Source organism: Tetrahymena thermophila (genome assembly GCF_000189635.1).
Source record: "Tetrahymena thermophila SB210 genomic scaffold scf_8254590, whole genome shotgun sequence".
Lineage (NCBI taxonomy): Eukaryota > Ciliophora > Oligohymenophorea > Hymenostomatida > Tetrahymenidae > Tetrahymena > Tetrahymena thermophila.
Genome location: NW_002476361.1, coordinates 599,802 through 616,827, shown reverse-complemented (window position 1 = coordinate 616,827; position 17,026 = coordinate 599,802). Strand labels below are relative to the sequence as shown.

Sequence of the window (17,026 nt, the reverse complement as noted above, 5' to 3'; positions counted from 1 at the left end):
TTTCCTAACAACTAAATAATTAACTCTTTTTTTTTTCTACAAAATTTAAAAAGTAACAATTAAATTGGTGCAGAAGGTGCATCAAACTTAAGTTCTGGTTTATCAAAGTGCACTAATCTCTCATATTTGACTCTTAATCTTCAGTAAAAACTGTTTATTTGTTTTGAATAATGATATTTTTTAATAAAAAATTAATTTAATACATTTTAATTAACTCTTTTAATTTATTTATTAGCTTTTTATTTTATTTATTTTTCTTTTTTTATTCTGTTTGTGTTTTTTCTGTTTATTTCTTTGTTAATTTAACTCATTTTTTTATTTTCAACTTTTAATTTTTTTAAAATCATTATTCATCTCATATAATTATATATTTTTCTTCATTTTTTCCTTCTAACTAACTAACTAACTAACTAACTAACTAATTAATTAACTCAGGTATAATTAAATTGGTGCAGAGGGTGCATCAGGCTTAGGCTCTGGTTTAGTAAAGTGCCCTAATCTTTCTTATTTGACACTTGATCTTGAGTATAAACAGTTTATTTGTTTTGGATTATGATATTCTTTTATAAAAAATAGATTTTATACGATATAATTAGCTCTTTTAATTTATTTATTTCTTTATAAACTTTTATTTAATTTATTTTTATTTTTATTATTCTGCTTGCGTTTTTTTTTCTTTCTTTGTTAATTTAGCTCATTTTTTTTTCAGTTTTTGCTTTTATTATTAATTAATTTATTACTTATTATTTCATATTATTTCTTCATTTTACCTTCGAGCTTACTAATTAATTATATATTTTTTCTTCAATATTTAAAAAGGTATAATTAAATTGGAGCATAAGGTGCATTAGGCTTAAGCTACGATTTAGGAAGTTGTACTAATCTCTCAAATTTGACACTTTATCTTAGGTAAACACAATTTTTTTTTTTTTGGATTGTGTTATCTTTAATTATAGAAATTAATTTAAAATAAAAAAATTAACTTTTTTAATTTATTTTTTGCTTTTTATTTAATTTTTCTTTTAAATTTTTATCATGCTAACGTTTTTTTTATATATTGATTTAAAATATAATATTTTATTAAAAAATTTAATTCTATTTATTTTTTTTAGTCCTTTACAATTATTTATATTAAAAGTAAATGTGAAATAAGTTCATCATAAAAATTGAAAGTAAAAAGCAAGTGTCTCAAATTAAAAAAATTAATTGTTTTAAATATAACATATTATTGATAAAAAGTGGTGAACAAGGATAATGTAACTAACTATATCCATTTTTAAAACATAGTCAGATATTTCAACATTTAATTCATAAAAGATATAGCTGTTCTCTGTATTTTTTTAGGAGTATATTATTTTGTATTTTTAAATATAAATTAATTTAAAAATATTATTAATTATTTATTTAGTTAATAATTTTTTTTAATTTTAAAAACATTTGATTAAATTTAATATTAATCTTTATTCATTCCAAAAAATTCCTGAATACCCTCCCTGTATTTAATAAACTATTTATTAACTTATAAAAATATGATATTCATAAATATAAAAATAATAATAAATCTATCTATCTATTTATATTTTAAGTTAAATTATCTTATTACTAAATATTATAAAATTAAACAAACATTTATATATTCTATTATTCAAATATTTAATATTTATTCAATTTTTTTTCAACACTTATTTATCACCAGAATTTTATTTTAATGACAACTAAACTTTTTGATTTAAGACACTTTCTTTATACTTTCAATTATTATTATTCTAATTAATTGATTTAGTTATTACTTTTTTTATAAATTAGAATAAATTACTAAAAAAAGTTAAATAGAATAAATATTTTTAATAAAGAAAAATAATATTACAGAATAAAAAAGAAAAAGTAAAATAAAGCTAATAAACTCATTAAAAAAGTCTTATTGTTTTCAAAATATTCTTATATTAAAAATTATCACAGTCTAAAACAAATAAATTGTTTTTACCAAAGATCAAGTGTCAAATTTGAGAGATTAGTGCATTTTGCTAAAGCAGTGCCTAATTCTGATGAACTATCATCATCAATTTAATTGTCACTTTTTAATTATATATGAAAAAATAAAAAATAAATTAGTTAGTTAGAAGGAAAAAATGACGAAAAAATTTGAAATAATAAAAGATTAATTAAGTAATAATAAAAGTTGAAAATAAAAAATGAGTTAAATTAATAAAGATAGAAAGAAAGAAAAAACAAAAAGAAAAATAAATTAAAGAAATAAATAAAAAGATAACAAACAAATTTTAAGAGTTTTATTGTTTAAAATTTATTTTTATATTAAAAAAATTATATTCCTAAACAAATTATTTTTTTTACCGAAGATTAAGTTCTAAATTTGAGAGATTAGTGCAATTTGCTAAAGCAGAACCTAAGCCTGATGTACCAATTGCACCAATTTAATTGTAACTTTTTAAATTTTAAAGAAAAAATTATAATTAATTAGCTAATTATAAGGAAAAAATATGAAATAATTAGAGGTGAATTATTTAATAATAAAGGCAAAGTAAAATAATATTTCTATTAAGAAAGAAAAAAAAGCACAAGTACAAAAAAAAAAAAGAAAAATAAATCAAGTAGAATATAATGCTAATAAATAATTTTAAAAAGTTATATTGATTTAAATTTATTTTAATTAAAAATATCACTATACAAAACAAACAAACTACTTTTACCTAAGATAAAGTGTCAAATTTGAGAGATTAGTGCAGTTTGATAAAGCAAAACCTAATCCTGAAGCACCATCATCACCAATTTTATTGCTACTATTTAAATATTGAAGGAAAAATATAGAATAATTATTTAATTATAAGGATAAATGTAGAAAAAATATCAATAATAAACAATTAATTAAGCAATAATAAAAGCAAAAGTTTAAAATAAAAATGAATTAAATTAAGAAAGATAGTAAGAAAGAAAAGACAGAAGTACAATAAAAAAGAAAAAGAAAATTAAATCAAATAAAAATCTAATTAATAAATTTAAAAAGCAATATAATTTTAAATTTATTTTTTATATTAATTTATATTGTAAACAAATAAACTGACTTTACTGAAGATTAAGTGTTAAATTTGAGAGATTAGAGCAATTTGCTAAAGCAGTACCTAAACCTGATACACCAATTGAACCAATTTAATTGTAACTTATTAATTATAGAAGAAAAAAAAATAATTAATTAATTAGTTAGTTAGTTAGTTAAAAGTAAAAAATGAAGTAAAAATATGATTTAATTAGAAAATAATTAAGTAAAAATAAAGCAAAAGTTGAAAATAAATAAATTAATTAAATTAAGAAGCAAAAAAAAAAAAAAATAAAGTTCAATAAAAAAGAAAAAGGAAATTAAATCATATAAAAATCCAATGAACAATTAAAAGATTTTTATTGTTTTCGTATTATTTATTTTTATATTAAAAAATATCACAATCCAAAACTAATATTATGTTTTTACCAAAGATAAAGAGTCAAATTTAAGAGATTAATGCAATTTGCTAAACCAGAACCTAAGTCTGAAGCACCAGTTGCACCAATTTAATTGCTACTTTTTAATTATTGAATAAAAAATATATAATTTGGTTTTGAGAAAGAAAAAATATGAAATAAAAGAAATGCATTTTATAAATAATATAATCAAATTTTAAAAATAAAAAATGAATTAAATTAACAAAGATAGAAAGAAGAAAAAAATACAAAGTAATAAACAAATTAGAAGAGGTATATTGTATTAAATTCATTTTTATATTATAAAATATCATAATTCAAAACAAATAAACTATTTTTACTCAAGATAAAGTATCAAATTTGAGAGATTAGTGCATTTTGATAAAGCAGAACCTAAACCTGATATACCAATTGCACCAATTTAATTGTAACTTTTTAATTATTGTAAAATAATAATAATAATATAATTCATCAGTAAGTTAAAAGGAACAAATGAAGAAAAAAAATGAAATAATTAATAATAAAAGCAAATTTTGAAAATAAAAAAATAAAATAAATTAAAATAAAAAAAAGAAAAGAAAAGAAAAAACAAAATTACAATAAAAAGAAAAAGAAAAAGAAAAATAAATCAAATAAAAAGCTAATTAATAAATTAAAAGAGTTTTTTTGTTTTAAATTTCATTTTTATAACAAAAATTAGCACAATCCAAAACAAATTAATTATTTTTACTCAAAATAAAGTGTCAAATTTGAGAGGTTAGTCCAATTTGCTAAAGCAGAACCTAAACCTTATGCACCAATCGCACCAATTTAATTATAACTTTTTAGTTATAGATGAAAAAATATAAAATTATATTGTTTGTTAGAAGGAAAAAATGAAAAAAATTTTTGAAATAATATAATAAAAGAAATAGTACGAGTTAAATTAAGAAAGATAATAAGAAAGAAAAAACTCATATGCAATAAAACAAAAATAAAAATAGATCAAATAAAATGCTAATAAACAAATTAAAAGAGCTTTATTCATTTTTATGACTAAAAATATCACAATCAAAAACAGATAAATTGTTTTTACGAAAAATTAAGTGTCAAGTTTGAGATATTAGTGCACTTTGCTAAAGCAATACCTAAGTCTGGTGCTCCTACATCTCCAATTTAATTGTCACTTTTTAAATATTGAAGAAAAAAATTATAATTAATTAGTTAGTGAAGGAGAGGTTGTTAATAAAAAAAGAGTTAAATTAGAAAGATAGAAAGAAAGAAAAAACACAATTATAGAAAGAAAATAAATCAAATAAAAAGTTAATAAACAAATTTAAAGAGTTAATTATAAGTTTTTAAATTCATTTTTATATTATATAAATTGTTTTTACTGAAGGTAAAGTGTTAAATTTGAGAGATTAGTGCAATTTGCTAAAGCAGTTCCTAAACTTAATGCACCATCATCGCCTATTAAATTGTTACTTTTTAAAAATTAAAGAAAAAATATGTAATTAATTAGTAGTTTGGAGGAAAAAATGAAGAAAAATATGAAATAATAAGAAATAAATTAACTAATAATAAAGAAAAAATTGAAGAAGAAAAAAATAAATTTAATTAAGAAAGATAGAAAGAAAGAAAGAAAGAAAGAAAGAAAGAAAGAAAGAAAGATAAAAACAAAAGTATAATAAAAAAGAAAAAGAAAAAATAAATCAAATAAAAAGCTAATAAATAAATTAAAAGAGTATTATTGTTTTAAATTAATTTTTATAATTAAAAATATCACAATAAAAACAAATAAACTGTTTTTACCGAAGATAAAGTGTCAAATTTTAGAGATTATTGCAATTAGCTAAAGCAGAACCTAAACATGATGAACCAATTGCTCCAATTTAATTATAACTTTTTAATAATTGAAGATAAAAATATAATTAATTAGGTAGTTAGAGAAAAAAATTAAGAAAAATATCAAATAATAGAAATTAATAAATTAATAATTAAATCAAAAGCTTAAAAAATAAAAAATCAGTTAAATTAAGAAAGAAAGAAAAAATAAGTACAATAAAAAAGAAAAAGAAAAAATAAATCAAATAAAAAAGCTAATAAACAAACAAAAAGAGTTATAGTTTTAAATTCATAATTTATTTCAAAAATAAAACTCTTCAAAACAAAAAAACTATTTTTACTCAAGATAAAGAGTTAAATTTGAGAGATTAGGGCAATTTACCAAAGCTAAACCTAAGCCTGATACTCCTTAATCACCAATTTAATTGTCACTTTTTAAATATGAAAGAAAAAATAAAAAAATAAATAGTTAGTAAGAAGGAAAAAATATGAAATAATAAAAAATTAATTAACTAATAATAAATGTAAAAGTGAAAGATAAAAAAATGATTAAAATAAAGAAATATAAAAGAAAAAAAAAAGCAAGTACAATAAAAAAGAAAAGTAAATCAAATAAAAAGCTAATAAATAAATTAAAAGAGTTTTATTGTTTTAAATTGATTTTTGTAACTAAGAGTGTCACAATCTAAAACAAATAAACTGTTATTACCTAAGATCAAGTGTCAAATTTGTGAGATTAGTGTAGTTTGCTAAAGCAGAACCAAAACCTGATGCACCAATTGGACCAATATTATTGTAACTTTTTAATAATTGAATAAAAATATATTTTTATCAGTTAGTTAGAAGGAAAAACGAAGAAAAAATATGAAACAAATGAATAAATTAATATTAAAAGGAAAAGTTGAACATAAAAAAAGACTTAAATTAAGAAAGATAGAAATAAAGAAAAGTACATGTACAATAAAAAAGATAAAGAAAATAAAATCAAGTAAAAAGCTAATAAACAAATTAAAAGAGTTAATATGTTTTAAATTAATTTTTATTTTAAAAATATCACTATCCAAAACAAATAAGATATTTTTACCTGAGATTAAGTGTCAAATTTGAAATATTAGTGCATTTTGCTAAAGCAAAACCTAAATCTGGTGCACCAATCGCACCAATTTAATTTCCACTTTTTTATAATTGATGAAATATTATTTTAATTAGGTAGTTAGAAGAAAAAAAATGAAAAAATAACAAATAAATTAGGTGATAATAAAACGAAAGCTGAAAATAAAAAAATAGGATAAATTAAAAAAGATAGAAATAAAGAAAAAAAACAAGTACAATAAAAATGAAAAATAAATTAAATAAAAAGCTAATAAACAAATGAAAAAAATTATATTGTTTTAAATTCATTTTATTATCACATACTAATACAAATAAATTGTTGTTACCGAAGATTCAATTTCAAATTTGAGAGATTAATACAATTAGCAAAAGCACAACATAAGCCTGATGCACCTACAGCACCAGTTTAATTGTCACTTTTTAAATATTGAAGAAAAAAAAAATATAATTAATTAGTTAGTTAGTTAGTTAGTTAGAATAATAAGAAATGAATTAAGTAATAACAAAAGCAAAAGTTGAATAAAAAAAAATAATTTAAATTAAGAAATATAAAAAGAAAAAAAATACAAGTAGAATAAAAAAGAAAAAAGAATTTAATCAAATAAAAATCTAATAAATAAATTAAAAGAGTTATATTATTTAAAATTTATTTTTATAACTAAAAATATCACAATCTATAACAAATAAAATATTATTACCTAAGATCAAGTTTCAAAGCTGAGAGATTAGTGCATTTTGCTAAAGCAGAACCTAAGACTGATGCACCAATTGCACTTATCTTATTGTAACTTTTTAATAATTGAATAAAAAATATATAACTAATTAGTTAGTACAAAAAAATGAAGAAAAAGATCAAATAATAAGATAATAAAAGCAAAACTTGAACATGAATAAGGAGTTAAATTAAGAAAAGTGTAAGAAAGAAAAAATACAAGTACAATAAAAAAGAAAAATAATATTAAATTAAATAAAAATCTAATTTAAAGAGTAATATTGTTTTAAATTATATTTTATAACTAAAAATTTCAAAATCCAAAACAAACTGTTTTACTAAAGTTAAAGTGTCAAATTTGAGAGATTAGTGCAATTTGCTAAAGCAGAACCTAAGCCAGATATGCCTTCATCACCAATTTAATTGCCACTTTTTAAATATTCAAAAAAAAAATACAATTAATTAGTTAAGAAGGAAAAAATAAAGAAAAAATATGAAATAATAAGAAAAATAAATCAAATAAATTAAAACGTTTTATTGTTTTAAATTCATTTTTGTGACCAAAAATATTATAAATCCAAAACAAATAAATAGTTTTAATGAAGTAAAAGTGTTAGATAGAAAAAATAAAGAAAAATATCAAATAAAAAAAATTGATAATGAATATTCATAATTGAAAGTAATAAAAAAGTTAAAATTACTAAAAAAATTATTTTTTTTAATAAAAATGAATGAATATATATGTCTATCAGAAAATTTCTGTTAGACAAATAATATTTTAAATAAATTGAAAGTTAAATATTTTATTTTATTAATCAAATATACCTAAGAGAAATATGGACATCCAAGTGAGATTAGAGTGATGAGTTTAAATACTTTTTTTATTCATAAAAAATAAATTTAAACTATTTTCATAAAAAAATAAATAATTACTTCTTCTAATTCTTAGTAATATTTAATCTATTGTCTCATTTATTTTTTTTTCAAAAGTATTGAATACCAATTTATAGAAATTTAATTAATTACAAGTGGATAAATAGAACAAATAAACTATATGACTTTATAAATTGCTTTCAGATATCATAAAAATGTAATGTAAAATTAATTATTTAATCTTAATATTTCTATTTAAATGTATAATTAAAAATATAGTAGGAATTAGTGATGGGTAGTCATATGTTGAAAAATTCTGCTAATTAATTATTGTTCTTGTGGGCTTGAAAATAATGTATGGGACTTAAATATATATAGTTATAATTAATGAGGATTATTGGTATTCATAAAACTATTTTTTCTTATGATTGTAAAAATATGAACTTTTAAATTGTTTATAACTTATATTTTTAAGAAATAGTGATTGATCTCTTCAAGTTTATAAAATTATTTTATAATTATGTTAATAGAATTTATTATTGGTTTTTGTAAATGTGATAAGCACTTGAAATTTAAAGCAAGATTAATGGATAAATATTTATTTTAATAAAATACTAATTAAATTATATATTATATTACAAAGTAAAGATAGGATTATTTAAATTAAAATAAAACTATATAGCTAGAGTATCTATCAAATAATAGTATTTTTCTTTATATAAGTTAATATATAAGTGTTTTCTATTAAAGTATTTATGTCCAATATTTATAAATAGTTTTTTGTTTGATGTAACGAATCGTTTAAATGCCTACTGAATGAAAGCCAACCAAGCAAAAAGACTAAAACCATAATAACCATTTGTATGGAAATTAAGATTGTTTAAAATAAAATAATTTAATTGTAGAAATTGTTACCTTATGTAATAATAAATTAATTTAAGCTGATTATGGTTTCATCCAAAAACTCTGTATAAATAGTATAGTCTTATATGTTAAAAGCAGAGAGAAAAGCTTAAACTTAAATTAACGATTAATTTGTATCAGCTAAGTTAAATATATTATATAATTAAGGGAATAATTATAGAGAGTGTTTATAAGCTACTTACAGTCCTTACATCAAGAAACCTTATTGAGTACCTTAACAAATTTTAGTGTCTATCTTGGTAGAATTTGTATTAAATTGAGGATATTTATCAAACAGTTCACATAAATTAGATTTGAAAGCACTAAAGAAAAAACTACTATAGAGATCTTAATTATATCTAATAATAAATTAAATTATATAAATTACAAATGTTTTTAATCTAATTAAGAATACCTTTTATCCTAAAATTAAGAGTTTACAATCCATTATATGTCATCATTAATTTATTGTTGCTGCTAAATTAAATTGTTTAAATAATCATAGTAAATAGTAGGAGACATCGGCTTAAGTGTTGGGTTAATTTTCATTACTAAAATATTGAAGTCCATACCAATATTTTCAAGCAGATATGATCTCAGAAGGTAAACTTTCACTTTTTAAAATAAATAGAAATTTAGTATTTAAGATATTTTATTAAAAATTAATTATATTTAAAATAATTAAATTGCAAAGAAATTTTAAACAAAAAATATTTCAAATTTGAATAAAAAATTTACTCATAGTTTATAAATCTAAGATGGATTTGTCTAGGTAGTCTTGAGTAACAATTTTATTAATTATTGGATAGCAAATAATAACTACAAATATTAAAAGTGTTGATATATTAATTTTCAAATTAAATCTCGGTAATTTAGTCATTGTGCTTATGTTTTATTTTCTTAGATCTTTTTCGTTATTCATTGCTTGGAATTAGACTACTGTTTGCTTCAGGGACTAACTATTTTTAGTTGAGTAGAGTGACTAAGTTTTAAAACTAAAATATGATTTTTGTATTTTTTTAATAAGAAAATCTATCTTTTAAGTAGAAAATGTTGCAAATAGCTACAAAATGATATCTCTTTCCTTCTAAATGTGATAATAAAGAGGTATTATTATTCCTAAACATCCAGCATTGATTACTATTATCACCACCATAAGCACTGTTAGTTAGTTTTAAATTTAATTCTATTTATCTTGTTGCTAGGTTAGCATTTCATTTTGAACGCTTTTTAATTTTTCTATTTCTTTAAGTTGATTGTCTATCAAATAATACTCTGGTCTTCCATTACCCAAGTTGTTAATATAACGGAATACATGCTAATATGCCATAGTCAGACCATATGATAGTGATGAATTATAATTTATAGCTACCAGTTAAGAAGGGATTGATGATGTACCAGTTAACTAAGATGTATTATAATACTATCCAATAGAAAATAAGAAATATGTTTCTCTCATCAAAACAAAAACTTTCCTTTCAATGCTTGCCCTTTACATCTCAATTATCATTTAATTTATCACATTAAATGTTCCCCACTTATTAAGAGTAGTTGTATTTTAAAATAATTACTTTGCAGCAGGAGAATCAAACTTTAACTGAGTTGAATATTTTAAAAGATAAAGTGTATTTTAATATTTAAGAACTTCACTTAAGCTTGATTGGTATTTTGTAGGGAAGTCAAACACTTAGTAATCTTAATTTGAAGAAGATAAATTTTAATACATTTGAGTATATTAAACCCATGTAATTGAAATCATAGTTGCAAAACATACTATTCCAATTAAGTTCATTCCCTTAATAACTTAAAGAATGGATTTATCAGCCATGATTTGCTAAAGCTACCTCTTTGCAGAAGCTGAGCTGGAGTCTTTAGAGTTAGTAGACGCAATATCATACTAAATATCTTAAACTTTCTACTTCTTTGTGAGTTTGTCTTCTTTTTTGGCATACTAATAATAATTTTCACCAGATGGTGAACTTAAGCTAAGATTTCCTTACGCTTTCTTAACAATCTGAGGGTTATAAATATTATTATTATATTTTTCTTTTTGATCAGTTTGTCTAGGAGCATTTAAATTCATATAGTTTTCGTTAAATTACTCATTTATGATTTTGTTGTCATAAGTGTTTTTTTAGGCTACTTACTTAGAATCAGGTGAAAGTTTGTTGAAAATATCAGATTTAATTATTTAGTTTTCTGTTTCTTCAGGTAATTTTGGTGATAAAAAATTATCGCTTGTAAATTTTAAATGTTTTTTGTTAAAATTATTATTTTTCATGGTATTTGAGTCCAAAACAAGTTGCTAAGAACTTTACTGAGGGGAGTGAGGTGACATAATAATAAAATTTTATGACATTTAGCCAGCTGTTGTTAACTTATTTGAATTTAAATTTTAATTGCTCATGAAATTTTACTATGAATTAAGAGGTGAATTGATAGGAAAGTTCATTATTTTCTCAGTGGATGTAGGAGAAAATATAGCTTATGTAGATGGAGACATTAACATTTCTTACTATTTTTATAATGATTAATTATATGAATAATAATTGTTTTAATTTTTTTATATTAATTCTAATTTAGAAACATCAGCTGCAGATATATTATTTTATACATTGGTTTTATTATAAGATATATTCACATCATTTAAATTCTAATTAATTATATTTTAGTTGGTGTACTAGTTAGCATTCATGAATGAAATTTCGTTGTTTACTGATTTCTCAATTAAGCTTGAATAATTTTAATTATTATCTAAAATTTAAATATTATTATTTTGTTGATTGTATTGGAATTAGCTATTCTACATTTAATTTATAAATGCAGATTCATCTTAAAATTGATAAAGTTCTTAAATTTGATCTTAAGTTTTGAGGCTTTGATCATTTTAATAAATTAAATTGTTATTCCCTGCTGCTTGTTTTTATTATATCAAAAAAGAGGGTTATGTTTAATTAAATTCTAAGTTTTTTCTATTGTCAATTTAAGTTTATTGAACTTCACTGTGAATCAGGCTGTAATCATCTTCTTCTTGCTCTTTTATTATTGGCTATTCAACAGCCAAGTTGCTAGATTTATGTTTTAAATTTTCAAGATTAGAGCTATCTTCAATAGTTAGGCTCAATTATTTGTTTTTAGCAGCCTAGTTATTACTCTAATACTAATTTGATATATTGTTAAATGATGATCCTGCAGTTGAAATTTGATTGTTACTAGAAATTTGGTGATTTAAAGGATTTAAAGCACTAATTGCTTAAAGTGAAGAAGTGAGTTGAGAATGGTTTACTTAAATATTTTATATCAATGCTTTTTGTTCAAGCTCTTGAATAATTCTATCAAGCTCATATTAGAAAAATAATTAATGATAAAATGTTTATTTTTTAGGGTTTTTAACTTGCTAAAGGATAAAAGAAGCCTATTCATTAAAATTAAGTTGTCTCATTTTTTATATTTCAATATAGCTAACATTCTCTATGCCAGTATATTTAACTTTATGTAAAGTCAATTCTACAAAAAAGAAATTATAAGAATTTAAGTCCTTAAAAGAGGCTTAAGCTGTTGTTTTCATTTATTTTAAAGACTTTATTTTTGCTTAAGATTTTTTCAAGCTCAAGCTAGAAGTAATAGCAGTTGTTGTGGTTTTCATAGTATCAATAGGCTAAATTACAATGAAATTTATTTTTTACTTCTTTTTAATTATATTTGAGCTCGTTTGTTTTAAAAGTTCTTCGCCTCCTTAAGCTAAATTAATATGATATTTTTCTCTTTATTAAACTTCTTATTAATTTTAGTGCTTATTTAAAGAATTCTCACCAGTCTCTTGAGTTCCAATCAAAAAAGGAAATACCTTTCTGATATTTATTTTCTGCAACGATTCTTAATATGGAAATAAAGTGTAATGTATTTTCTCAGTCATTCCAATGGTATTTAAGCTTTTTTCATCAAATAGAATATAATCGAATTAATCATTAATATGTTTAATCTTGGCTGTAAGACCAAACGCTTTTGTTTCATAAATCTGGTTTATGCGTATGTCGATCCTGACTGGTAAAATAAAAATTGGATTTAGCTAAGCAAATATGATTTAATTATTCATCCTGCATCCTCTTGTTAAAATTTTTTAATTGTTCTATGAAAGTAATTTCTTGTCTAGCTTTTAGAATTAATTGTTTTTGGTTTTATCTAGAACCTCTAAATTTTCAGCTTCTTCATTTTCGTTTTATTAACTTTAGCTATTTTAAGGAATTTCTTGGGCATCATCCTCAACACAGTAAGATATTTCTTCCTCCAAATAATTTTCTATATATTTGTTATGAAAGGATTAAAAATGATGTGGAATTATGGAATCTATGCTGTGTCCTTTGACGTCATTATTAGTTGTGTACTAGAAAATATCTTAAAAATTAGATGAGACTTCATTTATCAATATATTTCTTTAATCTTTGTAAGTTGCAAAGATTATACAAGTTTTTTCATCAAATCTATCACTATTAATTGTACTGCTCACTAAATCTTCTTCATAATTTAAGTATTTTTAGTTTAATCTAGCTTAGTGTTTTCTTCTGTATTTGTTAATTTGCATCAAATTAATATCTTTCTCAGAAAAAGCTAAATTCTCTAAAAATAGAGCTTGGATATTTAATAAATCCAAACTTTCATCATTCATTAAGCACAATGTGTTTAAATTTATTTTTAATCTTGCTTTTAGCTCCTAAAATAGTTCTATTTTTTTTACGAGCATTGTGACTTCAATTTCTTTGCATTTCATCATGTTCAATAATTCTAGCTTTACTTTTATAGCTTAGTCAAATAAGTTGTAGGAATATTCCAATCTCTTTTCAAAAACAATCACTTCAAGATATGAGCAATCGAAAGGATTAGCTCTGCCCATAAGCTTTCTATTAATTGCTCTCTACTTCAAAAATATTGAATGAATCGAATTAAACAACTGGATCTGTTTGATAGATAGCTTTTTAGCCATAGACAGTTGCAAAAATTAAATCCAATAAATTCTATGAGATTGTGTGATCTCTATTAAGAAAACGAAATAATTGAGTTATTGCTAAAAGATGCTCTCTTTTTTTCTGTTTTTTTCCTTAAAGCTCTTTTTAAATGACTCTGTAATTATCTGCAGAATTTACTTTTTAACCACCTACTATCTAAAATAAATTTTAACAATTGCTCTAAATCTATTAAAAAATTTTACTCTTATTTTTTGAATTTATTGCTTTCGTGTTGAAAATCTTAAGCTTTTTATATTGATTTTAAGTTCAAGTTAAACCTTTCGAGAAATTTAAATATAGGATTAAATTAGTTTTATTGGCTTTTAGAAACTAAATTCATCAATTTGATTTCCTCTTTCTCGCTTTATCTAGAATCAGGCACTTCATTGAATAGATTCATTCTTACTATTTTATCTAGCTTAATCGCCTCGTTATATTTTTCAGAGACTAACATTTAAATGCTATCATCAATAATTTGATAGTATTTTTGTATAGTGTACTATGTAACCTTATAGCAAAGAGGTAAAAATACAATAAACATGTGACTAATTAAGTTTTATGGAAATTTGAATGAAATACCAGCCTAAATAATTACACTTAAGCAGAATAATGTGATATGCATAAAGACGTTCAAATATTAAGATATCCTGTTGTAATAATCAGAATAAAAGAAAGAAATAAAGCCACTAGATAATTAATAGCAAGCCAATATTGCGCTTTGGCCTTTGGGAGAAAATATTATTCCTATAAAAAAGAATATTTCTGGAATAACTCTAAATGAAAAGTAAGTGTAAGAAAAAGGTCTTGCCAGATAATTAACAGACTTAATTTCATAGTTGTAATCAACATCAGAAACAATCAAATCTAAATTTTAGAAAATAATGATATAAATAATTGTATTTTTAATTGAAGCATTTATTATTCAGAAATTATATTTCACATATTTTAGATCATTATTCTTGATGAAAAAATGTAAACTTAAAATTAATCAATTGTTTATATATTTGTTTAATTATTACTAAGGAATATTGCAATTATAGTCAAGGCTATAGCAGTTATGCTATCACTAAATCTGTGTAAGCTCAAGAATATTGATGGAATATATAGAAAATGTTAGTATATGATGATAAAAAATGAGAAGAGCTTATCAGTTAAGCTACTCTTATCATTAGCTCTTTCTTCATTTAGATAGTTTGTATTTAATTTCTAGTTTATTTATTCTTTTGACTCTATAGATTTGCACTTAAAAAGAAATCTCAAGAAAACTAAAAAAATGTAGACAATCAAGCAAGCGTTCAAAGAGAATAAAATATAATTTAAGTTTTACATCAGAGTATCATTATCCAAATAGCCGACTATTCCATTTTGTTTTAAAAAGTCAAAATTACTATCTGAATTAACTATATCATTAAATTGAGTAGAAACAGAAAAAAAGAATATAGAAGCTTGTTTAACTACTATCAACACTGCAATCCATGGTTTATCTCTACTATATGCGTGAGCCAATCTATATATTTCTTCAGTATAAAATTTCTGAAAATACCTAGTCCTCTTTGACTACCTGCTATCTTGCTAAATCATAATCTAATATTTTGTGTTCTACTACTATATTACAACTTTAATAAACTAGGGTTGATTTTTACAAAATTTTAATTTTTGGAATGAATATCTAACTATTAATAATATTGATACTTCAAATGTGTACTTAATTCCTGAATTTTTGTAAGCAATAATAATATAAAATTTACATTCTTATTTTACCTTAAAAGTTAATCATTCATTGTAATTCATAGTATCACTCGTTTATCATATTTGATATTTATTATGAAACTTGACTTATAATAATATAAGTAACTTATGACTCTAACACTGAGTAATAATCATCAATCTGTTAAAATAATTCCTATCTATTTATTTAATATTTTTTACATTTTTTAATAGTATTTACTATTTTACAGTAAATGAATTTATTGCATTTCTAGCGATATCGATTTTTTAACATTTTTAAAAAATTAAAATGGAATCTATAAAAATTTGTTAATAATATTTATAAAGCAAAACTAATGAAAAATATTATTTATTCTTAATAAATATTTGATGTTACTTTCTTAGATTTTAAAGTTAAATTAAAAAAAGAAAAGCAAATAGTTAAAAGAAATAATTCTTAACATTGTAAATAAATTTAATTTGTCAGAATTAATTTAATTTTCATCAATACCCTAAGAATCAATTATTAAAAAAATTTATTATTAAGAAAGAATTGGAATTAATTTTTTGCCATAAATTTAATTTTCATTAAGATTATTAAAATTTCACACAGCTATTAAAAAAGACCAGGAATAAATTTCAAAAAATTTTTGATTACAATAATAAATTTAAACGAATTTTTAAATTTGAAAAATCAATATTTTCCTCTTCTTTAATTAATTTTTTCATAATTCAAAGATATTTTCTCTAAATATTTTAGTGTAGGTTACTTTATAAAATAAATTCATATTTATTAAATGCAATTCTTTAAATTTACATGACTCCATCTAATTTTGAAATACTTTAATTTTATGTTTCACTCAACTACATTTTGCAAACAAAATAAAAATTTATTGTCAACCTTTAATATAATACTAAACTAAACTGTACTTTTAATCTTAAAGATTTTTTTCTTCTAATTCATATACTTTTTAACATAAATTTTGGATAAAAAAGTTTTGATATTTAAGTAGTGCTTATCCTTTTAATTACTAAAATAAAGTTAAGCTTGAATTCTCGAATACACCCTTAAAAAATGAAATACAAAGAACATTAAGTAACAAAATATAAATTCTATTTCAAATTATTACTAGAATTTATATTAGGTTTTATTATTTTAAATTATGAGTACTCAAGTAAACTTTGAAATTTCAAACATATAAAGTAAAAATGAAATACTAAAAGGAATAAAATATTATGATTAAATTTGGCTGACATTGATTAAAATAATTTTTTTGTTTAATTTTTTAAATTCCATAAAATTTTGACTAAATAATTAGTTTTAATTTAATATTATAAAATTATTTCAAAATTAATTTAAATAAAATTTAATTTAAATGTTAAAAATTAATAATTTTCAAATTTTTTATCCATATTTTAG

The 17,026-nt window shown here is 20.8% G+C and overlaps 4 protein-coding genes across 4 annotated transcripts in view; all 4 read right to left on the bottom strand. All coding sequences in view use genetic code 6, as the record gives it.

The window, feature by feature from the left end:
* TTHERM_000255723 (hypothetical protein) overlaps window positions 1–124 on the bottom strand; it is a gene marked incomplete at both ends in the record, with an annotated part of 246 nt that extends 122 nt beyond the window's left edge. The window contains one exon of the mRNA XM_012798405.1: window positions 1–124. This exon is cut by the window's left edge and continues 122 nt beyond it. Coding sequence (XP_012653859.1) covers window positions 1–124 — 124 coding nt within the window.
* Window positions 125–431: 307 nt separating this feature from the next.
* Window positions 432–752, bottom strand: TTHERM_000255715 (hypothetical protein; the record flags this gene model as incomplete). The annotated part of the gene is made up of 1 exon (XM_012798404.1): window positions 432–752. One exon carries the CDS (start codon window positions 750–752, stop codon window positions 432–434), a length of 321 nt encoding a protein of 106 aa, XP_012653858.1.
* Window positions 753–1,953: 1,201 nt separating this feature from the next.
* On the bottom strand, window positions 1,954–8,092 carry TTHERM_000255707 (cyclic nucleotide-binding domain protein; the record flags this gene model as incomplete). Its single annotated transcript, XM_012798403.1, has 18 exons — window positions 1,954–2,074; window positions 2,353–2,442; window positions 2,709–2,798; window positions 3,086–3,175; window positions 3,482–3,571; window positions 3,813–3,902; window positions 4,202–4,291; window positions 4,547–4,636; window positions 4,845–4,934; window positions 5,263–5,352; window positions 5,637–5,726; window positions 6,005–6,094; window positions 6,380–6,469; window positions 6,735–6,824; window positions 7,107–7,196; window positions 7,460–7,549; window positions 7,946–7,995; window positions 8,054–8,092. 18 exons carry the CDS (start codon window positions 8,090–8,092, stop codon window positions 1,954–1,956), a joined length of 1,560 nt encoding a protein of 519 aa, XP_012653857.1.
* A 595-nt stretch (window positions 8,093–8,687) lies between these two features.
* On the bottom strand, window positions 8,688–15,480 carry TTHERM_00255700 (transmembrane protein, putative; the record flags this gene model as incomplete). Its single annotated transcript, XM_001019124.3, has 5 exons — window positions 8,688–9,255; window positions 9,312–9,510; window positions 9,635–14,055; window positions 14,103–14,763; window positions 14,919–15,480. 5 exons carry the CDS (start codon window positions 15,478–15,480, stop codon window positions 8,688–8,690), a joined length of 6,411 nt encoding a protein of 2,136 aa, XP_001019124.3.
* Window positions 15,481–17,026: the final 1,546 nt, after the last annotated feature.